This window comes from Dendropsophus ebraccatus, chromosome 4, assembly GCF_027789765.1.
Source record: "Dendropsophus ebraccatus isolate aDenEbr1 chromosome 4, aDenEbr1.pat, whole genome shotgun sequence".
In the NCBI taxonomy this organism is placed as follows: Eukaryota; Metazoa; Chordata; class Amphibia; order Anura; family Hylidae; genus Dendropsophus; species Dendropsophus ebraccatus.
In genome coordinates, this window is record NC_091457.1 from 102,169,104 (window position 1) to 102,193,563 (window position 24,460).

General features: G+C 44.1%; 1 protein-coding gene across 1 annotated transcript; it reads right to left on the bottom strand.

Moving 5' to 3' along the window:
• Nucleotides 1-552: 552 nt before the first annotated feature.
• On the bottom strand, nt 553-23,519 carry CDHR4 (cadherin related family member 4). Its single transcript, XM_069968656.1, has 19 exons — nt 23,453-23,519; nt 17,866-18,059; nt 13,203-13,365; nt 12,868-12,959; nt 11,510-11,602; nt 11,022-11,125; nt 10,740-10,870; nt 10,461-10,644; nt 9,415-9,565; nt 6,315-6,417; nt 4,933-5,145; nt 4,233-4,378; nt 2,927-3,071; nt 2,527-2,741; nt 2,130-2,269; nt 1,739-1,795; nt 1,507-1,600; nt 812-839; nt 553-711 (listed from the first exon to the last, which is right to left on the bottom strand). Exons 1-19 carry the CDS (start codon nt 23,517-23,519, stop codon nt 656-658), a joined length of 2,376 nt encoding a protein of 791 aa, XP_069824757.1. The 3' UTR covers nt 553-655.
• Between the last annotated feature and the right edge of the window lie 941 nt (nt 23,520-24,460).

Here is a 24,460-nt window from a genome sequence, read left to right on the forward strand (position 1 = left end):
GCCTGTTTTCTTCTCCCCCATGCTTCTCTCCTGTGCTTCTCTCCCACATGCTTCTCTCCTGTGCTCTCCACCATACTTCTCCCCCCTACTTCTCACCTGTGCTTCTCTCCACCATACTTCTCCCCCCTACTTCTCACCTGTGCTTCTCTCCCCCATGCTTCTCTCCTGTGCTTCTCTCCACCATACTTCTCTCCCCCCTGCTTCTCTCCACCAAACTTCTCTCCCCCCTGATTCTCTCCGCTGTTTCTCTTCCCCATCCCCATGTTTCTCTCCCCCCTGCTTCTCTCCCCTGCTTCTCCCCCATCCCCAGGTTTCTCTCCCCCATTGTTTTCTCCTGTTTCATAGGGGCACCATAGTTTGGGGAACTTTCCCCACGGCACACCTGACCATGTGCCACGGCACACTGGTTGAAAATCACTGCTGTAAATGACCCTGTTATGATGCTTGTATACAGTGAACCCTAGTGACCCCTGCAGGATAAATCAGGAACTGCACAAATAACTCAAAACTGACTGATTTTCATCTGACGATTGACACACAGATAATCACAGTCTAATCTGCTATCGTAAATATTGATATGATATTTAGATTCATCCAGATAATCTTCATTTGGCTGTAAAAGGTGCACAACGCCAACTGTGGACGTCCTTCTTCTTCATAACCAGCGTCTTTCTCCTGTTTGACTGTTGAAGAGATATTCACGACCCGAAACTGTGACAGACCACAAACACATTACATGTAGATGTTTAGAACACAGAAGGCAAAAGGCACCTATACAAGCAGAGGGTTTCAGAGACTGATATACACCTACCTGGATCTTGTGCTCGGCCATCAAACTGCTGAAGGAAGAGAACAGAGACAGAGGTCACAGAAGGGGTCTTACATTGTAGTGTAAGGTAGAACAACCTCCACTGTCTCTGATCTGTAAACACCCTCTCTTCTGTACAGCACCCTCTCTTCTGTACAGAACACACAAGACTAAGGGCCCTATTACACGGATCAATAATCGGCTGCGGAACTTTCCCGGTTATTGGCTGAGCGGCTTGTGACTTTACTTTAGGGAGCGTGGAGAGGTATGTAGGAGTTTTTTTTTTTTTTTTTTTTACAAGTGCTGCATGGATATTGCTAATAATGTCCATGCAGTCCTTGCTGCCCGATTATCAGGCGGTGTATGGGCTTAGTAAGCATGTGCTGATCTAGGAGATCAGTGCTCGCTTACAGAAAGTCATTGGGCCGTGTATTAGGGCCTTAATACTGAGCTTTAGTGGAGAAATTCACTTCCTGTGCTCTTACAACTCCCCAACATCATGGATACTTAGGCCTCTCCATAATTCATCAGGACTATCTACATGGCATTCATGGTCTGATAGGAAGATGTAGGCCCTGGATCACTGTGGAGCCCATAGTGGTGCTCAGTGCTCAAACAAAACTATTTGTCTTGAAGGTTGGTCTGGTGTCATGTATTTTCATAGTTTACTTATTGCTAAGGGGAAAAAGCTTCCATACCAGGCTCAGGGGACTTAATGGGGCAACATCCTTCTTCTCTTTGGCGGGTGGTGGTGGTTGGGACTCAGGAACCGCTTCTTTATTAGGTAATGAGCTGTTAACAGGGGAACAAACATTAGCATAGGAGGGAGATGCAGCCCCACCCCATCTACTAACCCCTATCATGCATAATAAAAAAAGAAATCCAACAGGAACACTTGGGATTGGGTAAGTGACTTTCCTGGTCACTCACCTGTTGGGCAGAAGGGGCTGCGTTAAATCTTTTGTGCCTTGTGCACATAACGGGTATCTGGAAAAAAAAATATTAATGAGGTCACTTCATTTATCTGACACCACTGTAATATGATATCACCGCTGTATAGAGGCATTACTTGATTCTGTTGGCCCCAGTGCACAATCTGTAACAGGCCCCCACAGAATGGACCGGTGTCTTAATATTCAGAGGGGCTGCTGGTACATATGGCATATAAGGAGACAAGTGACATCACTGCTGTCTTATGTCACCAGTGGTGTAATATATGACATGTGGAGACAAGTGACATCAGTTCTGTTATTTACAAAGTGACCACAGTTACATATGTCACCTCTGTAATAAGTGACAGAGAAGGAAACAGAACATGTACCTTGTGCACAATGCCCACGTCAGTAATGCAATTGCAGACAATAAGAGAACGCCAGTGATTGTCAGGACAACCATGAACCAGATATCTGGCTGCCAGTATTCCAGGGTCTGAGTGACAATCCGTGTTTGCTTTGCTGGTGTCTGAAAGAAAGAGGATAAAAAGCAACATGTAGGTCAATATCTCCTTCCTCACTGCCGCCGCCATCATTATCACCTCAGTGACAGTCACTGGTACCAATGACAATGTGATGTGGTAAAATTAATCCTCTGATATGTTCATTGTTACCAAACCAGTGCTGGGGTCTGAGAGGACCCTACTAATGTCCTGCATCAGTGTGGTAGTCAATATATGATGGATACATATAATGCCTTTCCCCTCAAACACTGCGTCTCCTCACCGGGGTGGTTGTGGTTGTTGTTGGTTGTGTTGTGGTCCAGGGAATGACAGTTACAAACACGGTCGCTGTGACGGTGAACACCGGTGTCACTGAACTGTCCGTCACTTTAATAAGTAGCTCGTAGTTAACAGGATCCATCACTCCGTCCGGGTTAAATGAGAACGCATTATGCAGCACAGAGGGACCATTCAGACTAAAACGGCTGTTAGTGTTACCTGTGATACAGAGATGTCCCAGATATTATACAATGAAAACTCCACCCACAGAACAGCTCAGAATATTATAGGAAATATCTGCCATATCTGCCTCCATTACCAGAAATTTGTAATATGCTATACAGTATGAAGTATACCGATTATATAGATTACATGCCACATGCCTCCACTGCTCCCTTCCTTACCTCCCACAATGGTGTAAGATAGTTGAGCTGTGGCGTCTAGGTCGCTGCAGGTTAATGTCAGGAATGAGGTTGAGGTTGACAGGGTGGAGTATATTGTTGAGGAATAAAAAGGCGGTGTGCAGACTGGGGGATTATCATTAGCATCCTAAAAGATACAAGATAAATGGTGGACCATTTTAATAAAGAAATAAAAATAAAAAAGTTGAAATAAGTGAAAAACTAACATTTCTTAGCATACATATGTATAATGAAGCCTTCTATTATAGGTTCTGTTACTTCGTTGTTTTATTAAGTTTAATGGTTCTTAGGTTTACCTGTTACCTGCATAAGACATACCTTCCTTAACTTACAAGTATTAAACAGGTATTTCAGGAAAAATTTAGGAGGAGAGGTAAGGTAGGAGATCGTGAGGGGGCTGACCTCCCTCCATATCGGGCCCCGCCGACTCTGTTATAAATAGAGCCGCGAATATGGCGCGTGATTCACAGCTCTATTCGTTCCTATGGAGCCGACGGAAAGCACTCTTCCGCCATACTCGTCTCTTTCCATCGCTTCGTAGGAATGAATAGAGTTGTGGGTCACATGCCATATCTGCGTCTTTCCTCATAACAGAGTCGGTGCGGCCCCATATAGAGATCGGCAGGGGGTACAGAGTTAGGTAATGACAGTGCTTTATACAATGATGCCAGTGAACATGGTCTTTTGGACTGCTTCATATACATGGGCAATTTCATATGAAAACTGGACATCTTATCTCCTACATGTGTAGGTTTAGCAAGTATATTTGAATATTATGGGAAAAGAATGTCATTGTACTAACTTTCGAAAAACTGTTATATACGTATGTTTATTTTTATAGACATATACCAATAAAAAGTTTCAAACGAAAAACTAACATTTCTTTGCCTGTAATTACATACATCTGCCTATTTCGTACAAATCCCAGGTCTGAACTTCTCTACAGCTATATTCATTTCCACTAGAACCCCAGGAGGGGAGAAGGTAGCTAGTTCCTAGTTACTTAGGTCACAGCTAAACTATGGCTACCAAACCATGTCACTCTGGACTGTGAGAGGGACAGTGCCAGGCAGAGCTCAGGGAGGGCCGAATGCCCAGATGACAACAAAAGTAGTTACACGTCTCTATGGGGAAAGTCTATATGGGAGAAAGAAATTGGTGTTTTTTCCTAGAGATAAAAAATGCTAGAGATTGAAGCACCTATACTAATTTACACTAAAATGAGGAAATGCATATAAATTGCTCGATCTGTGGAGAAGCACCATGAGTGGACAGATAGACTTCTTACCGATACACTGACTGTGATGGTGCAGAAAGTAGTCTTCTGTGCAACAGGATCTGGTTTGATGTCATTGTTGAGGTCAACCACCATCATGTACAGTGAGTAGCTCCTTGTGGTCTCATAGTCCAGGGGTCCTAGCAGCTTAATCTCCCCTGTAACAGAGAATATTGCCAGGTAAGGCTCAAACTGTATTAAGTGGCAAGCATCGAACATATATGTCCAATGTATTACTGTGATGGATGCCAATTATTGTCATTGGTCATACATTGGATCCCATGTTAAAAAAATGTAAATCTCATGGTATATGATGTTTTATTGTATCCAGCTGAAATAAATAGTGTAGAGGTCTGAGCTATTTCTTCCAGCAAACCAATATGCATACAACTCAAAAGAAGCCAAAATGACACATATTTGGTCTCAGTCAGATAAAGGGGAGATTAAGGATCAGCCTAATGCATGATCTATCCCAGTGCTTGAACAGACGCCGCTGGAGACACATAGTGAACCCAGTATAACTTTCCATTATTGGATATGGCCTTAGTACCATCCACAGCTGTTTTGGTTTTATATGGTGTTCGCTCCCCTGGCATACTGTAAGTTTCACTCCCCACCGTGCTTTTGCATTATTTGACGCCTATCTTGCTGTCTCTTAAATGAGGGTGCCATACTTCTAGGTTACAATGGTGGGGTGTAATGTTTTACTTACCAGTTCGTGGAACAACGTAGAACACTGGTGGATTCTGGCCTCCTTGAATGGAGAACTGAACGTTGTTGAATGGGTAGTCGGCATCAGTGGCGTTTATCTGCCCCACAACTGTCCCAAATTGTGCATTCTCATTAACAGTAAAGGCAGTCGGCCCAACACATACAGGGGCATAGTTATTCACCGCAGTGACTGTGATGAAAACTGGAATATTGGCTGCAATGCAAAACACATTGTTACATGGAGTATCCCACAACTGCCCCTAGCCTATATTATGATGATGTCCCTTGTGGCTCAGCTTTATTGGCCAGGTTCTAAGTAAGGCAGGGTTCACATCACACATACATTGTGCCTTCGGAGGTATGGATACATTGGCACCCTATCAAAATCAGGTTACTATGTATCTATGCATGGCATGAGACCAATTTACTTCTATGCTCTGAATGTAGTTTGGTAGTAAATACATACCTCCCAAGTGTCCCTCTTTTGGTGGGACAGTCCCTACTTTTCAGCCAAGTCCATCTGTCCCTCTTTGCCCCTTACATGTCCCTCTTTTTTACCTAGTTTGAACCTAACCTAGGTAAATAAACTTTTATGTTGCTGTATAAAGTGTTTGGTTTCTTACTGCATAATTGACAGGATGTGACAGTATGGCCCCTTTCACACATCATATCACACATGCAGTTCATATGGCCCTATACACACATCTGTAGGTGTTCCAGTGCCATTGTGCCTCCGTGTCACCTATTTCACAGTGGGTTCCTGCAAATGCAGACAGTTACTGGAACACTTTTGTAATCCTGCCCGCAGTTGTGGGTCCGAAATTACAGACAGGGTTACTGATGTGTGAATGGGACCTAAGGATGCATTCACACATACATGATCTGCTATGATGTGAATGCTGTATGTGTGAATGGATCCTTGAATTAAAAAGTATAGAAATGCCAGTAAAATTTCTTAGAGTGAGCCACAAGTGTCCCTCTTTGGCCATCTAAAAAGTTGGGAGGTATACATGTATACAAGTTTTCATTTGTATGCGAGTTTTCATTTGCACTGACGGAAATAACATAAATGTGGTCACCATCTGACTACATTTGGGCCATATAAGTAAATAAGGCCCATGCCAGTCTGTGCACAGATACATAGCCACATGATTATTCCAGGGTGCCAATGTATCCATGGTTTAAAAGGCACAATCATGGTGTGAATGTGTGTATGTGTATGTGTATTTTGGGGGTGCTCCTATAAATACTGATGATGACTGATTCCTCTGAAGTTCACTTTAATTCCACAAGTCAGAAGGTAACATTACAGCTCCACACTAAACTCTAATCTTGTGAATTTTGAGGCTTGTAGTCCTCCATCATTATTAGCCTGGTACTCACTAGTCATTTGGGGCGTCCCGTTGTCTGTCACCACCACTGTGGCCGAGTACTGGAAGTTGAGGCTCGCCATCTCATAGGAGTCGTAATTCAGCGTATTATTAATCTGGGGAGAAAATTGCAGATTACAAGGGAGCCCAGACCTGCTCTTGTTTATTACCTGACATGGGACACAGAAAAAAAAATCATAGGCTCCATACACTGCATAGTTGCAAGGATTCATCCTAAATATTGCAACCCCATGGTGCCCCGATCACCTTACCCATCATCTCTTTCTTTATTTCCCTAGCTATTATGTTACTATTAAAGAGACAGTAATCTCCACAGTCCAGAGATGATAATAATGCTGGGGCATTATAAAGGATCAGCTGATTGGTCAAACATATGATGTAGTGCCGAGAGGCACTAGTGTCAGCCATAGGTGTGGGGTGCAGCACTCTTTTTCTTCCCTGAACCATATGATGTAAATGTTTCTGGAGGTTCTCAGATATGTGACTGACATATAGCATTGACTATGGGGATTATACACTTCTTGTCACTGCGGGCAGCAAAAGGCCCTATTCCACCAACAGATCTAACGACAGATTATCTGCCAAAAATTTGAAGCCAAACCCAGGAGTGGATTTGAAAAGAGGAGAAATCCAGTCTTTTCTTTATGACCTGATCTCTGTTTATAGTCTATTCCTGGTTTTGGCTTCAAATCTTTTGCAGATAATCTGTCGTCAGATCTGCTGGTGTAATAGGGCCTTTACTCTAGCCTAACATAGCTGATAGCAGAGGGCAATGGATTGTATTCCCTGGTAGCCACTCTCCCTGGCCTAAAATAGCTGATTCGCCTATCCTACAGTCAGTCCATACGACACTTTGAAATATCTAATACTATTGTGCAACAGATTCTAATCACCTGTCCTAAAGTTAGCCTCTTCCCGGCCTGAAATGGCTGATACAAGAGATTAGTAGATTATATTTATTTGCACAGAACATAGACTGGTGGCAGAATGCTAGGATAGTCTCTGGATAAGGCATGCTGTGTGCAAGGGTTGCCAACTGTCCAAAAATTTCTGGATCGTCCGTAAAAATAGGGAACTTTTTTCCAGCGAGAATTTAAATAAATATACAGTACATGTGTCTGTGATTTTTTTGTTGAGACTGTTGGTATGTTAGCATGTCATTGCGATTATAATTGTCATCACTTTAAAGCTCACAGTTAATGCTAGTAATGCTTTTATATCCATTTACTGGGTATTAGACATGTATATGTAGTGCCCCAGCACAGGTCTGTATGCACCTGGCAAAGTAACTCTCCAAGGTTCTCACAGTGGGATGAAGTGTCACTACTGTACTTCTTATGTGTCTGGTATTATGCACAGCTGAAATAAGCAATGGGTTTTTGTCACGTGTCATGTTTTGTCCTGTCACAGGCGCTGGTATTTTCCCTCCTTTCTTTCAGCCTATCACCTCTACTTTCTCTCTCACACACACAGCCCCACCAATCCTTCAGTAGCTAAGGGGACCTTATAAAAAGGAGCTAGTTCCTGGTGGGAGGGTCTTCTAGTTCAGTCAGTGGTGAGAGACACACAGAGACGGTTCCTGCTGCAGTGAAGCCAGGACCTGGGACAAGCCAATATCCTTGTCAGGGACCATATTTTTTATGCAAATAACCACCACTGGCATGCAGTGCTAGACCCTCAAGAGGAAGGACATCCTCTGAGGATCACCTTGTCCCCAGGGATACCTTCACACTATACAGGGCAGTATACCTGAGGCTAGGTATTGACCCCAGTAGGACAAAGCTGCAGTTAATACCTACGTATCCTACTGCAATGCACGGTTATTCTGGTAAACCCAGATAAATCTGCTTAACCCAGCGCGCAGGGACCTGGGACCTCATACTACCCTAGCAGGATGGGTCACCGGACACAATAGGGCATAAGGCGGTCAGATCAGGAAAGGGATCTATACAGGAGTAACTTCTTATTCTTATATCTTTAACTACGCTATCCTGGCAGAGTACACAGCTACATTGGACAGGGCCCACAAGACGCTCCACTACTCCACTCTATGCTTCCTCACACAGTCTATTTCCTTTTCCCTGCACCTGCAGTTACCAAAGTACTCCTATTGTATTGCACTGGAGATTTTAAGTAAACGGACATTATCCTGTTTAAGCTATTGGTGTCAGGACAGGGGAAGTAGGGACAAGACACGACAGTGAGCCCTAATGCTGAGCCCACCCACTGTCCCTTCCTACTTGCCTTAAACGGCCCTAGGTAGCCACGGACAACCACAAAGGCGGTCCCTTCTCTAGAATAGGTGTTACACATAACAAGACAGACAAACAAACACAAAGGAAAGTCGACAAGACAAACCAAACAGGCAACGCAATACAGAATTAGCAAACAATCGGATAGTAAGAGGTCAGGTGGGAGGTCAGATAACAGGTCAAGCAAGCAGAGGGATTAGGAACGAGGATTGCAGGAATAGAAAGGGGGAGCTCGGATCAGGGTGTGAACCTTAATAGTCAGTGCTGAGAGACTGGCTCAGCTTTCTTTTTTGAGGATCAAGAGCCCGGTCCGGATCCCCATTGGACTGGCGCTCTGATTCTCCAGGTTCTGGGCAGACAGAGGAACAAGTCAGTCAAAAGACTTGCTCAGCTGCAGTAATCAAGTCTAGCAGAGTTCTGAGTAACTCCTGCTTTACCAGATGCTGAGAAGCAATCGGGTGTGTCACACAAAAGCAAAAACAAGGCCCAGTTCACACCAGGCTACTGCACATTCCTGACAATTGGACTATCTATCATTGCGCACCTGCACCTACACCTACAAGCCAGGTTACAATTGGACAGTCAAAACCCTTGAATGCAGTGCCCGTTTGTCCGGGGGTGGGTCCCAGCGCCACTCCAGGCTACCGTGACAAGAGCCAAAGTGACCCTACACCCACAAAACTGCCACAACAACGCACAAGCTACCCCGGTATACGGCATATACATTATGGTCTTTTAGGGTTTTTCAGTTTTTTTGTAAAAATTTTTGGCTGCCTGTGATATGTGTTCAGAAAAAAATACAAATTTGGCAACCGTAGCTGTATGAGGCTGGCCTCTTACCTGTAGTGCTGAGCCCTGCATCCTGAAGGAGTACAGGGAGTTGGCATCAGGGACGATAGAATAGCTGAGCGCGGTGCTGTTGTAATCTGGATCTATGCAGGAGAAATCCGTAAATTGGTAACCAATAGGCTCAGTCTGAGGAACCACATCCCTAAGAGTGGAGCACAACCAGTGTTACTGGGCTCAGCTGGGATCATTCTCAGTTATAAATGTCCCAAGAAAATTCTATTGAAACAATTCTGTTTGCAGCTTTTATGTATATTATTATTGTGAGTTCATATGAACGCCGCACAATCCTGTTTTTTCTTTTTCTATATCAAGGAGCAATTCTATCTCTCGTTCTATATGTATACACACTGTACAGTTTCACTGTTCCTACTCTGTATAGAGACAAAGAACAGTACCACTCCCCTTGTTCTAAATGTATGTACATGGCATTGTACCACTTTTCTAGATTTCCGTGTACAAGCAGTGTACCATTTGTTTTGTTTTATATGTATGTATACTCCACAGTACCACTTCCCTTGTTTTCCTTATGGGCAATGCACAGTACCACTTCTTTTATTCTTGTTATATGGATGATAGAAAGTACAGCCTCTCTTGTTTTTATTATAGACAATGCACAGTACCACTTAAGCTTTTAATATATAAATATTGCATGTATAAAATATATGAAATATATAGACACCATCACCATTGATCTGTTTGTGTGAGCAATGTAAAGTACTAGTAAAGTAGTAACTCTCTTGTTCCCTATGTATGGACAGAGCACAGTACCACCCCTCTTGTTCTTTATATATGGACACTGCACAGTACCACATTTCTAGTTCTTTATATATGGACACTGCACAATACCACCTCTATTGTTCTCAATTTATGGACAGTGCACAGTACCACTTCTCTTGTCCCCTATGTAAGGACATTCCTATGTAAGTGCCATCTCTTTTGTAATCTTTGCAATGTCAGTGCCCTGTACCCCTTCTTTTGCCCTGTAGTCATAAACACAGCACAGTACAACTTTTCTTATTTACTATATGGACACTCACACAAAGATTGCTGGACTGCACTGTGGGGCAAAGTTGTTGACGTCCAGCACTGTGATGGTTACTGTGACGGTTGCACTGTTGCTTCTTTGAAAACGGTCATAAGCTCTGACCTGATGAATCGTTGTGACCAGAGATGGGAATTTTTCCAGATTCAGATTGTAGGTTGTTCTGATGGTTCCAGTTACTGTGAAAAGAAACCACTGTATGATTATTACACTGCCACAAGGCAGATGCACTGGTGACAATACATAATAATCATAGACCACTGGCGGTGGATACCTGACTCAATGTAGAATGCTGTGCTGGGGTTAATCATCTCATACAGGACATTATTGGCTTGTGTGTGCACCACAGTCACAAGTTGGTTAGGTCCACCATTCTCAGTGATAGTTACAGATACAGAAGAGCTCCTGAAAGACAAAATAAATGTAGCGGCTGCAGGTAACATCACCAGCGCCCACACTCCCTGATCACCCACAGGAACAGTGCTGGAGGGCCTCGCTCCTCAGCTCTGTCTCTGCCAATGACCTCTATATAACCCACTTGCCCTGCTAAGCTCACGTGAAGTTGATGGGGTTATTATAGACGGGGAGCACTTTGACATTAAGCGTCCCATTACACTTGTTTCCCAGGCTGTCGGTCACAGTGATCTGCAGCTGGTAGGTCTGTAGAAGAAAGAAACCACAACAAGACGCTGTCAAGTATGAAAGGTGCAAAGTTAGCAGTCTATAGTGACCGGACTATTAATAAAGGTGCGGGGCCAGGGAGTGGCAAAGCAGCTAGATATTATATTCACACAGCAGATCTTTTCCCATAGATTTCTGCTGCTTACTTTGACACAGCCAATTTAAATACAGTCATGGACACCTTTTAGCCCCATTCTATAGGGTTTTGCATCTCCAATGTGCATTCCTAAGGAATATCTTGTTTTTTTTTTAGCACACATAAAAGAGAGATGCAGTGTGAACTGTGGCATGTATTCCCCTGTAGTGATTACACACATGTAATCCACGGACAGACTGTTAGTATTAGAAATGCATCATACATACCGCCGCTGTATTGCTAAATCCTGCGGCTGGAGCAAGGACATTTCCATTCTGCATAATTGTAAATGGTGTCACACTGGGCTTTGTTATAGCATACTGGCAAGACACAGAAAACAAGTACAGGTCACAAATTCTGTTTCAGATGAGAAAAGACCAACAGGAACTTCCAATACTATGGTGCCTGACTTTAAAGTGATCACTGTGCAGAGGAATCATATGTGAACATGGGGTTCAAAGGGTGAAAAGCGCTTTTATTTCTATTCTATATATACACATTATACATTGTAAAGTTATCACTAGTCATAGAGGCTGAACATAGACTCATGTGCTGAAAATAACTTATGATAATATCAATTTAGTGAGAATACAGCCATATTCTGTAGATCTCTATGGAGAGGAGAACATGGCCACTTTTGCACCACTCTTGTCTCCAGACTAGGTGTGGTTTGACTGGGTCTGCTCCATTGAAGTAAATGGAACTTAAAGGGGTTATCCAGCGCTACATAATCATGGCCACTTTTCCCCCTACTGTTGTCTCCAGTTCAGGTGCAGTTTGCAATTAAGCTCCATTTACTTCAATGGAACTGAGTTTCAAAACTCCACCCAAACTGGAGACAACAGTAGGGGGAAAGTGGCCATGTTTTTGTAGCACTGGATAACCCCTTTAATTGCAAACTACACCTGAACTGGAGACAAGAGTGGGGGGAAAGGGGCCATGTTTTTGTAGAGCTGGACAACCCCTTTAACAGTGCTTGTTACTGCTGCATCAAGTTCTCCATGCTGCTTCTCCTTGTGTGAGTGTGTGTGTGCCTTAAAGGGTGGGAAGGGGGAGTAGGGAGCTGTTGTTTCAGAGAGATAGAGACACCAACAGTGGCACCTATAATTGCCCCCACTGGATATAACATGTATTAGTGACAACTCAAAAAAAAAAATAAAAAAAAATATTGTGTACAACACATGATAGTTGAATTAAAAATACACAATAATGCACCAGCACTAAGTCCCTAAGTACTAATTTGTAGTCATATCCCTATAAGAGGGTTCTATCAGACTGTTTCAGATCATTGCATTTAGTGTTCTCAGCTAAATGATCATACTTAGTTGCAGACTACTTAAAATGCTGGTGCATAGGTGAGGAATAAAACACTATTGGATTGTCCCACCAAGTAGTTGGGACTACTTCACCAGGAGCGTTTTCAGGCAGTAGGGCTATTGGGCCTATAGAGTTATGTGCACGCTCAGTTCAGTTGAGCATACATGTGTTTCAATAGGCAGAGGGAAGTAAATTGCTACCAGACATTTCTGGTGGCAGCATATCTCTCTTGAGCATGTTAGGCCTAGCCCATCTAGGCGTCACTTACCGTTACCGGTGTGTACTTTGGATTCCGCAAGACAATGATGTATATGGTGCTGGAAGCAGGAACATTGGAATACACCTGCACTGTATCTCCAGCTGGGGAGAGAACAGCACATCATCACATGATCCCAGATTACACATTACTGTGCACAAGGAAAGGTCCCATTTATTGACAACAAGCACAGAATTAAAGCACAATGTCCTTATATATTTGGCTCTGGGAAATACATTTATTGTATCCTAAAAAACTGTTATATTATCAGTAGGTTACACCAGTGATGTGTCAATGACCAAGAGTAATATAATATACAATCATCTTCATGCTGGTTCTCTTCTTACCTTGGCTGGAGAACTGTGGCTCACATTGTGGTTCTGGAATATCATCAAGAATATTGACATAGAGCCGATTGGAGATGGTTTCATTGCCACAGTCTGCGGTGATCTCCAGTACATACTCATTCACCACATTTGCATTTAGTATCGCCGAGCTGCTGAGTGTGATCTGACATAAGACACAAAGTTAGGCTGTGTGTACACAACAAGGCTATGTGGTATGATCAATTCCCAGTACCACTTCTCTAGTCCTGTTTACTAAGTACAAATCTTAGTAGCTGCTCTTATTCCGTGTATATGGACACTACATAGTACCACATCTCTTGTCCTTTGTGCTGCATCTAATTTCCAGCATCTGCTTTTATCCTGTATATATGGATATTATACAGTACTACTTCTCTTCTCTTATATGTATGCATGTAGTAATCAGTGAGTGGTCCGGTTCTTTTTACATGAATATGGCACAGTACCACTTTACTTGTTCTGTATATAGGCAAATTGCACAGTATCACACATCTTGTCCTGTATCCTGGGCGTAATTCTGTCTGCTTTGGTCGGGAGGTTGCACAGTGACAATTATCTTGTTCTCTATACATGAAGACTGCATAGTACTATGTTTCTTAGGCTGGGTTCACACACAGTATATTTCATGCAGTATTTGGTCCTCATGTCAGGTCCTCATAGCAACCAAAACCAGGAGTAGATTGAAAACACAGAAAGGCTATGATCACATAATGTTGTAACTGAGTGGATGGCCGTCATTTAAGGGTACAAACCCACTTGACGTATTTGCTGCGTGAATCAGTCTTAAAAATAAGCAGGCAAAATGCAGGTTGGCTATATACGATTGTTCTGCGTTCAAATACGCAATTGCGTATTTTTGAAGCGTGAAGCTTGTTGTTAGCAAAGCATCAGTTGTTAACAACCTGTGCGAAAAACGCATGTAGCTTCACGCTTCAAAAATACGCAATTGCGTATTTTAACGCAGAACAATTGTATAAAGCCAACCTGCGTTTTGCCTGCTTATTTTTAAGACTGATTCACGCAGCAAATACGTCAAGTGGGTTTGTACCCTTATGGCAAATATTTGCTGTTATCTTAAAACAACGGCTGTTGTATTGAAATAATGGCAGTTATTTACCGTTAAATGACGGCCATCCACTCAATTTCAACATTGTGTGATCATAGCCTTTCTGTGCTTTTAATCCACTCCTGGTTTTGGTTGCTATGAGGACCAAATACTGCATGAAATATACTGTGTGTGAACCCAGCCTTAATATGTATATAACACTGCACAGTGCCACCTCTCTTGTTCTTTATCTATGAACACTGCACTCTGCCACCTCTCTTGTTCTTTATCTATGAACACTGCACTCTGCCACCTCTCTTGTTCTTTATCTATGAACACTGCACAGTGCCACCTCTCTTGTTCTTTATCTATGAACACTGCACAGTGCCACCTCTCTTGTTCTTTATCTAAGGACGCTGCACAGTGCCACCTCTCTTGTTCTTTATCTATGCACGCTGCACAGTACCACCTCTCTTGTTCTTTATCTATGGACACTGCACAGTGCCACCTCTCTTGTTTTTTATCTATGCACGCTGCACAGTGCCACCTCTCTTGTTCTTTATCTATGGATGCTGCACAGTGCCACCTCTCGTTCTTTATCTATGGATGCTGCACAGTGCCACCTCTCTTGTTCTTTATCTGTCGACACTGCACTGTGCCACCTTTGTTCTTTATCTGTGGACACTGCTTAGTGCCAGCTCTCTTGTTCTTTATCTATGCACGCTGCACAGTGCCACCTCTCTTGTTCTTTATCTATGGACACTGCACAGTGCCACCTCTCTTGTTCTTTATCTATGGATGCTGCACAGTGCCACCTCTCGTTCTTTATCTATGGATGCTGCACAGTGCCACCTCTCTTGTTCTTTATCTGTCGACACTGCACTGTGCCACCTTTGTTCTTTATCTGTGGACACTGCTTAGTGCCAGCTCTCTTGTTCTTTATCTATGGACACTACACAGTGCCGCCTCTCTTGTTCTTTATCTAAGGAACGCTGCACAGTGCCACCTCTCTTGTTCTTTATCTGTGGACACTGCTTAGTGCTAGCTCTCTTGTTCTTTATCTAAGGACACTGCTCAGTGCCACCTCTCTTGTTCTTTATCAATGGGCACTGCTCACTGCAACCAGGGCCGATTCTGGGGTCTCTGCCGCCTGAGGCAAACCAGCCAGCAGCTCACCTGTCCCACGCCGCAGCCGGCCCGCGCACTCCGCTGTCTCCACATCCCGTCAGGTCCCGCGACGTCACCCTGCAGCTGTCACGGACCTCCAGGCTGTGGTGAGTGAGTGGGGTGATCGGGTCGCGCGGGGCAGCCCTGCGCGACCCGATCACCCCAGCGTGTCCCCCACCGACCCCGGGCACTCACCACAGCCTGGAGGTCCGTGACAGCTGCAGGGTGACGTTGCGGGACCTGACGGGATGTGGAGAGCATGGGCGACGGGACAGGTGAGCAGCCGCTGTCATTTTTGTTAAGTGATACTTAACTAAGATGACAGCAGGGGGGACATAATGCCGCCCCCCTGCCGGACCGCAAAATCTGCCGCCTGAGGTGGAAGGCTCATTCCGCCTCATGGCAGAAGCGGGATATTGCACAGTGCCACCTCTCCTGTTCTTTATCTATGGACACTGCACAGTGCCACCTTTCTTGTTCTTTACCTATGGATGCTGCACAGTGCCATCTCTTGTTCTTTATCTATGGATGCTGCACAGTGCCACCTCTCTTGTTCTTTAAGGACGCTGCCCAGTGCCATCTCTCTCGTTCTTTCTCTATGGATGTGCAGTGTCCCAGAACAGCCCTTCTTATGCTCATACTTTTATTATAACCAGTTCTGTTCTGGAAAGCTATGGTCCACTGCAAACTGCGTGTATTGTGTCACCCCTGCAGTATTCAGGTCTGCTATTTCATTCATTTATTGCATGTATATTCAGGTATCAGTGTCTGGTGGTGTTGTGTCGCCTCCCAGTGTTCCAAGTATGGTACTTCTCATGTATATTTCTCTGTATATGCCTAATGGTGTGATGATGCAATGGCTGGATGTCACGTGACTGTGCCCTGCTTCCATGGTAACACCAATGGTCATCGGCTGGGGTTACCATGTGACTTCCTGTTCTACCTCCGTCTATCTCCTGTCACAGAGGGGATAGGGTGTGTTGCTCTGCTGTTCCTGTGCAGTCTAGTCTTGTTCTCCACCTTCAGGAGACAAGTTCAGAGTCTATCTCCTATCCCATAGGGAATAGGTTGTGTGTTTGTCCTGTCCCTGCTAAGAGAGAGGCCTGCGTGTGCTCTGCTGCTCCAGTCCACTGGCTGTGTTCCTGTCTCAAGTCTCAAGATTCTCATCTGGGTGTCGATTCTTCAGTCATTCTTCAGTTCCTCTCATCATCATCTTCTCTAATCATCAACAGCAAGTATTTCATTCAAGTCTCATTCCACCCAGCATCTCAACTTTAGTTTCACTACTACTTCCATCATTCAGCACGCTACTCTCACAGCCTATTGCAGCATCACCCATTACTCTGCTTTATTCAAGTTTGCCTTATTTCCGGTTGCATCCGGAGAGACTGTTGCTACTAGTTACCACCGTTACAATAAATATACAACTACCGTTGTTTCTGAACCTTGGCATTGGTGTGATAATTGGTGCCCTGACTAAGGACAACGAAGAATCGCATGCCCAGTATCCCCGCATGGTCAGGAGCCCGGTTTCCAGCTGTATCACCCTTGTGCCTACACCATGACCACATTATCCTACAGCTTCCCCGGTTCCTGCCTGTTAGCACCATCTATACTGCGGAGTGGCCCCTAGGGGCCAGGGCATAGCAGATGCTGCACAGTGCCACCTCTAGTTCTTTATCTATGGATGCTGCACAGTGCCACCTTTCTTGTTCTTTACCTATGGACACTGCACAGTGCCACCTTTCTTGTTCTTTACCTATGGATGCTGCACAGTGCCACCTCTCTTGTTCTTTAAGGACGCTGCACAGTGCAATCTCTCTCGTTCTTTATCTATGGATGCTGCACAGTGCCACCTCTCGTTCTTTATCTATGGATGCTGCATAGTGCCACCTCTCTTGTTCTTTAAGGATGCTGCACAGTGCCACCTCTCGTTCTTTATCTATGGACACTGCACTGTGCCACCTCTCTTGTTCTTTATCTGTGGACACTGCTTAGTGCCAGCTCACTTGTTCTTTATCTATGGACACTACACAGTGCCGCCTCTCTTGTTCTTTATCTAAGGACGCTGCACAGTGCCACCTCTCTTGTTCTTTATCTAAGGACACTGCTCAGTGCAATTTCTCTTGTCCTTTATCTAAGGACGCTGCACAGTGCCACCTCTCTTGTTCTTTATCTATGGATATTGCCCAGTGCCACCTCTCCTGTTCCTTATCTATGGATATTGCACAGTGCCACCTCTCCTGTTCTTTATCTATGGATGCTGCACAGTGCCACCTCTCTTGTTCTTTAAGGACGCTGCACAGTGCCACCTCTCTTGTTATTTATCTATGGATGCTGCACAGTGCCACCTATCGTTCTTTATTTATGGATGCTGCACAGTGCCAGCTCTTTTGTTCTGTATACTGACACTTCAGAAATGCCCAAACTTACCTCTGAAGCAAATTCATCAGTTCCAGTTTTAGTCTGTGTTGGAATGTTGAAGTAATTGGAGGAAGGAGAAACATTGGTGATAGTGATGGTTGGGTTGCTGGTGCTGCAGTTTACCACAGAGAATTTGAAGACTGAGGCCCCAATGGATGAGCTCTCGGGCACAGACACTGTGTTTGGAAGAGTGAGGAATTCCGCTAGAAGATGAGAAGGGAACAACAATCACAGTCTCCTCCATTCTGTGTGAAAATAAATCCCTCCTACTGTGGGGTATGTGGAAGCATTATATGTTATAAAGTGTCTCTGAGCTTTTATAAGTACAATAGCTTGTCATTTCTGTCATTGCCCTTTTATCTCCCAGCTACTTCCTCCCTGCTGTTACAGATCACCACTAGATGTCTGTGTTTTGTATGTAAGCTTTTTTTTTTTATCTATTGCACAGCTGTAGTGAACAAGGGGTTACTGTTCTATATATATTATGTATTTTATTGTCCAATGGAGATACTCTTCTTATCTCCTTTTCTTCTTTGCACACAATCATTTCCACCACTCACAGGGTCGCTTACACACCCCTGTAGGAAGTAGTTACTTGATGGGAGAAAGTGTAGCTTCAGTCTTAGGGCGGGTTCACACTACGGAATTCTCGTGGACAATGTCCGCGGAATTCCGTCAGCTGTCCGCCCGCACATCTGGGCGCCTTTCCGCCGGCCCCATAGACACCATTCTATGGGCCGGCGTATTCCGCTATACGCTGAAAGAAGTGTCATGTCACTTCTTTTAGCGGATCGCGGAATACGCCGGCCCATAGAATGGTGTCTATGGAGCCGGCGGAAAAGCGCGTGCCCGTGCGGGCGGACAGCTGACGGAATTCCGCGGACATTGTCCGTGAGAATTCCGTAGTGTGAACCCGCCCCTACTCAAATTCATGTGGGAGGAAGAAACACAGAGCAGACGTCCCTGCTGTAGTCAAGCAAAGGCCTGGCTCTGCCAGGACCCCTGTCCGGTTGAGTACCACAGTAATAACTATAGACACCCCAAAAGATTAATCTTGTGTGGTTTTAAGTTTATGTCTCTCCTTTGTAAGTGATTGCAAGTATAATGCTTGTAGGCTGTAAACTCCTTTGGTGTCAGCATCTGGTCTATGTAAACTCATAAGAAGCACAAATGAAAGTTGTTTATTCTGTGTTAGTCCTCTTGTTGGGTTCAGTAAGTGATATGATACAGGCTCACTGAGCAACCCAGGATAATAACTTACCATGGCTATGTACACTGTATGTGTGGTGTCCCACCATGGGTGTTGCTACTGATTACACCCTTCATAAAAGCCTGTACTTTTTGAGTGTAAGTGGTGATGTAGTAGTACCAGAGTTTCGCCACAAGGTGTCGTTGTTGCAAGCATGTATATCCAGTTATTGCCCAGCTGTAGCATTTAGGGGGTTATGGTTTGTTTACATGTCATATGGATTTGTAAGCCAATGAGTGTTATTTCTTCTCTTCACCTATCATTTCTCTCTTTACTTTTCACATACGCACTCCTCACCCATTCACAGCACACCTTACAGGGGCTGTAGGAAGGAAGTCACATGGGTAGAGGACGTGTAGGGTCTTTTATCTTTAGACTCTGTAGAGATAGGACGCTCCCTACAATTTCTCCTCAAGCGACCTTACTCAACACTATGCAGTGTTAAACCTTCATTAGAGAGGACACGTCAAGGATCACCCTAACCCACGCCGTGGACAAGGAGAGACACAGTGCAGAACAGTATTCATAAAGAAAGTAAAGGAACTGATCCGGATAGAGCAAAGTTGCTAGAAGCCTCTGAACTCGCAGCACGGGTGTAACAGAGAACCCCCAGCATTCCTCTCATCCCAGGTAACAAGGTATGGGGTTTGTGTCACCTTCTAGGACGGGTCACACAAACGCTGGTGGGCAATAGATGATGCAAAGACCAGAGAGTCAAAACACAAGCACAAGTATTCTCTCTCTTCTCTAGTATTTTTCTATTTCTACCTCTGAAGTTCCGGCAGAGCACAGTCCTACTTGGGTTAAGACTCTCTCGACATCCTCCTCTCTACTCTTCTGATCCTCTTCCATATCTCTCAGCACGCAGCTCAGTCAGCATGACTGTACCACTCTCTCTACTTTCAATACAGATCTGGATCCTACAGTATTAAAGTGTCTTATCAAGTGTAAAGTATTGTATCAAGGCAAAGCTGTATGATCTACTGCCTACCTTAAGTATCTTCAGAGTAAATAAGATTTTATTTATGCTAAAAAGACTCTGATTCCTCATCAAGCACCGACACAGTACACACACACTCCTTGGGTCATCTCCCCTTTCTGTGGGTGGCAGTACCAATAGTCCAGGTGGATCACTATTCTACTCCGGACCACCTTGATAAGTACCCAGGGGACCCCGCAACAACCCGGCAGGTCACAGGGGAACAAGGTATAGCCGGCCCCTTAAAATAAAAGCAGGTGCACCACCATACCTGTGTGCCCGGCACTGGGGTCACAACATAACATAACTGGGCACGGCTATATCTCGGCCAACCACCATAGAGCTGGCGTCATGCCCGATCATCTGGCAAGTGACAGACTACACCTCCTCCCTACCACCGGAGGGGTACTCCACATATGGACACACGTATTGGTCTCGACCACCGTCATTGAATTCAGGTGCTTCAATCAGTCTTATTGCCACAGGTGAACGACATCCAGCCCCTCCCAATGCAGTCTTACTTTACTAACATTTTTGAATGAATAGGTCGTTCTAAAGAGCTTACTGAACTCCATTGTGGTACTATAAAAGGTTACCACCATTGCAACAAGTCATCTCACAAAATTTCTTATATACAAGTGGAAGCATTTAAGAACCACAGAAATTCAGCCATGAAGTAGTAGACCACGTAAAGTTACAGAGTGAGGTCAACGAGGCCTGAGGCACACAGTGCATAAAAGTCAGCAACTCTCTATGGACCGAACGACTGCAGTTATTCCGATAATTTAGAAATAAGATCAGCACAAAATCAGCAATTGTGCACCAAGAGCTTCATGGCAAGAGTCTCCATGCTCAAACAGCTGTACACACCTTTTACAATGCCAAGGATCAGATAAAGTGGTACAAAACAGATGCACATAGACTCTAGAGCAGTGAAAGCATGTTCTGTGGAGTGATAAACTACACCTCTATATCTGTCATGCTGATGGATTAGTCCGGGTTTGGTAAATGCCAGAACATTACCTACATGACTGCACTGTGCCAGCTGTAAAGTTTGGTGGATGAGGGATAATGAAATGGGACAGCTTTTAATGAGATAAGGCCCTATTACACCAACCGTATCTGGCCAATTACTGGCCTTTACAGACGATAATCTCTTGGTGTAATAGATAGTTAAAGGGGAACTCCGGATAAGAAAAACGTGTTTTCTATTAAAAGTACATTAAAAGTTATATAGATGTGTCTATACAATGTATTACCGTATCTGTACGGTTCTACCACACTGGTAGCTGAGAGAAATCGAGGAAGTGAAATATGGCCTCTGTGCCAATCCACATTGTCTCCTGCTCCCACTGCTCTCCCCACTTAGGAGACAAATCTTCCATGCCTCTGTCTCACATTGTGTGTGTTTGCTAGGCACAGGCTGATGATGCAGAGAGGGGGCAAGTTGTGATTCACTATCTCTGACTGGCCAGAAGCAGGTGTTTCGACTTTCGCTGATTGTGCAAAAGTCTACAGAGAAATTAGATTGCAGTACTGCAGCATCTGCACAAAAATGATGCAGTAACACAAATAGATAATGCTAAACAGCAGAGAGGATAAGAGCCGGCACTGCCAATCCCACCTGCACAAAAAACAAGGCATTAACAGTATATCCCATGTAAGATATCGGATAATTTCCTTATTGTGGAAATCAACTTCAAAGAAAAAAGATGCTTGATTATAATATGTGCTTGGAGATGAAAAGAAAAAAATATATAATTTAAAAAGTTCTTTGCTTTATTCCAATATCAGCGTTACAGGTAGAGAATACAGCGCTGTGTGAGTGGGACCACAATGAAATGATAAAGTACTGCAAATAATTCAGTAACACAATGAAACTGCAATGTGTGAACACAACCTAGATGTTCTGCAATAGAATTGGGCGGGGAATCTGTAAGGTGGGGGACTGTGATGAACAGCTGAGGGAAAGCAATGCATTCTGGAACCTGTAGTACTGTGTACATCTGCTCAACCAGGAAATACAGAACAAAACCCCTCAAAACAAATGGATTTTTGGTAGTTTCAAAACTGGGATAGACAGGTAAGTAATGCTTTATGCTTCTGCAAAAGTGTCATTTTTTTTTTTTACCTCTACCCGGAGTTCCCCTTTAAAAGCCAATGATAAGCTGACATGCCCAATGTCGGCTTATCGTTGTCTTTCAAGAGGCTGGGAGTAGCAGTAACAGAAATGATAAATGAAGTAGCAGTAGGGCTGGGAGTAGTAGTAACAGTAGTGATGGGAGTAGTAGTTGCTGTGGGGCTTGGAATAGTAGTAGCAGTAGTGATAGGAGTAGTTGTTTTAGGACTGGGAGTAGTAGTAGCAGGAAGGCTGGGGGTAGTAGTTTCAGTTACAGGCAGCTATGGTGGGGGAGGGACAGGGGGCAATGTTGGGTTTTTACCCGCTCTTTGGTGGTCCTCTGTATTTCTCCTGCTCCTCCCGCCGATCTTAGTCCTCCGGGCCTGTTACTACTGGATGCTGCAGCGCTGCTCTTCTGGGACAGGGGCTGAGGCGGTGATTAAAGTCTGGTTATGGGTGAGGTCAGCAGCGGCCTGGGGGTTGTCGGAGGTGACATAATAAGGTAGCAAGAGGGGGGTCCTACTCGAAACCATAAATGCTGTAGCTACACCACTGGATGCAGGGGGTCCCTGAAGCAAGTAGGCCGAGTGCAAATGCACCATTTATCCTTTGGTTAAAACTCCTGTTTGAGAAATGTGCAAGTGCCCAGTACTTTTGTCCATAAAGTTTACATTAGGATGTTGAAACATGAACAATAAAACTTCCCTTTACTATGTCTCTTGGGAATGTCATATCCTCTTATCTATGTGCTGAGATAGAGTATGTATGCATACAACTACTAATGGTGTTATAGAAACTAGGCAACAAGCAAAATAGGATTCTCACCATATTTTAAAGCATTTTTCTCATAACTTTAGCCCGCTTAATAGGATCATCACAATATACAACACAGTACTACTATATAATGTCCACATGAAGCCACATAGTGCCCACATGATACTCTCTTAAAGTGCTTACATATTAAAACTTAATTCCCAAATAATACCACCATATACTGATATTTAATACTGGCTGGTTTAGTCTGCTATTTGTTTCTGACATTAATTTCATTACCCAGTGCCAAAAAAAAAAATTGACATATCCAGACAGATTGCGCTATGCATAGCCTGAATGCTGATTACATAGGGCTAAACTATGTCCAAATCCATCTGATGATGTATCATAGTACTTCCTTTGCTGTCTATGTACAGGCATGTGACAGACACCGTGTTACATGCCTCACTCTGTATGTAGATTACAGCTCCATTACCTTGTCCGTGGACTGAATGGATGAAGCAGAGGACAGCAAAGTGCAGCACCAGGGCTACAGGCCCCATTTTTTCTGATACCCCCCTTTGAGGGTTTTTTTCCCCCACAGGACGTCTTCTGGAGGTGATGATTGACGTTGTTTCCTTAGGATGAGAATAGTAGTGACCTTCTTGTGTACAGGTAACTAACAACACTCTGCTCAGGCAGTTGTCCTGGGAACCCCTGGGGGTAAACACCTAGGGCAGGGAGTGGCATCAACTATACTGTTGTGTCCACCACTCCTGCCCCTGCACTGAACCTGTTGAAACTTCAGAGAGCTCTCACAGATGTAGGAACACAGAAGTAATGGAGCGAAGCAGCGCTGACAGGCTGGCAGCGTGATAAATGTTTACATTTACATTTGTGATTTGCTCATTTCTACTTATATCTATATCACTCGTACCTGATGGAGAGGCTTGCAGAGGAAATTCATCACCTGAGAACAGGACATAACAATAAAGGCAGTTGAGTAATACCTTGCAAGCATACTGATCCATGGGGTTCTGAAGGTTGTATCTTTGACCAAAACCACACTGCATTTGACAGCTTAATAATAGCCAGATTTACCTTTGGTGATGGCCCTCTATTTGTTAAAATAATCCTCACAGCTGGGAACCCGCTTAGAAAGGACAGGACCCTTTACAGCAGTGCTTCTCAAACTGTGAGGCGCCCCCTAGTTGCTGGTGAGGCACAGCTGGGGAGGCAGTTCTCACAAAAGTGACAATAAGATGCACAATCCTTTCCCTGACTCCAACAATCTCTGGTTTAGGGACATTATTGACTCATTTTATGTTATACACAGATTAGGAGACAAATGGAGGGTAGACTGAGCAATAGTTTTTATATTTGCATTCTATCATAGATGGTGAGGCCCCAGCATCCTCGTGGTCAGTCGCATGAGACTCCAGTAGAAAAAGTTTGATAAGCACTGCATTATAGGGTGCTTCCATTTCACCATCATGACTCATAT

Coding starts and splice junctions, on each gene's coding strand:
- CDHR4 (XM_069968656.1), bottom strand. CDS start 23,519: ATGGGGCCTGTAGCCCTGGTGCTGCACTTTGCTGTCCTCTGCTTCATC. Junction 9,566..10,460: donor TGCAGTCCAGCAATCTTTGT/GTGAGTGTCCAT, acceptor CTCCACTCTTAG/GGATGTGGTTCCTCAGACTG. Junction 2,270..2,526: donor CAACAACCACAACCACCCCG/GTGAGGAGACGC, acceptor TCTTTCTTTCAG/ACACCAGCAAAGCAAACACG.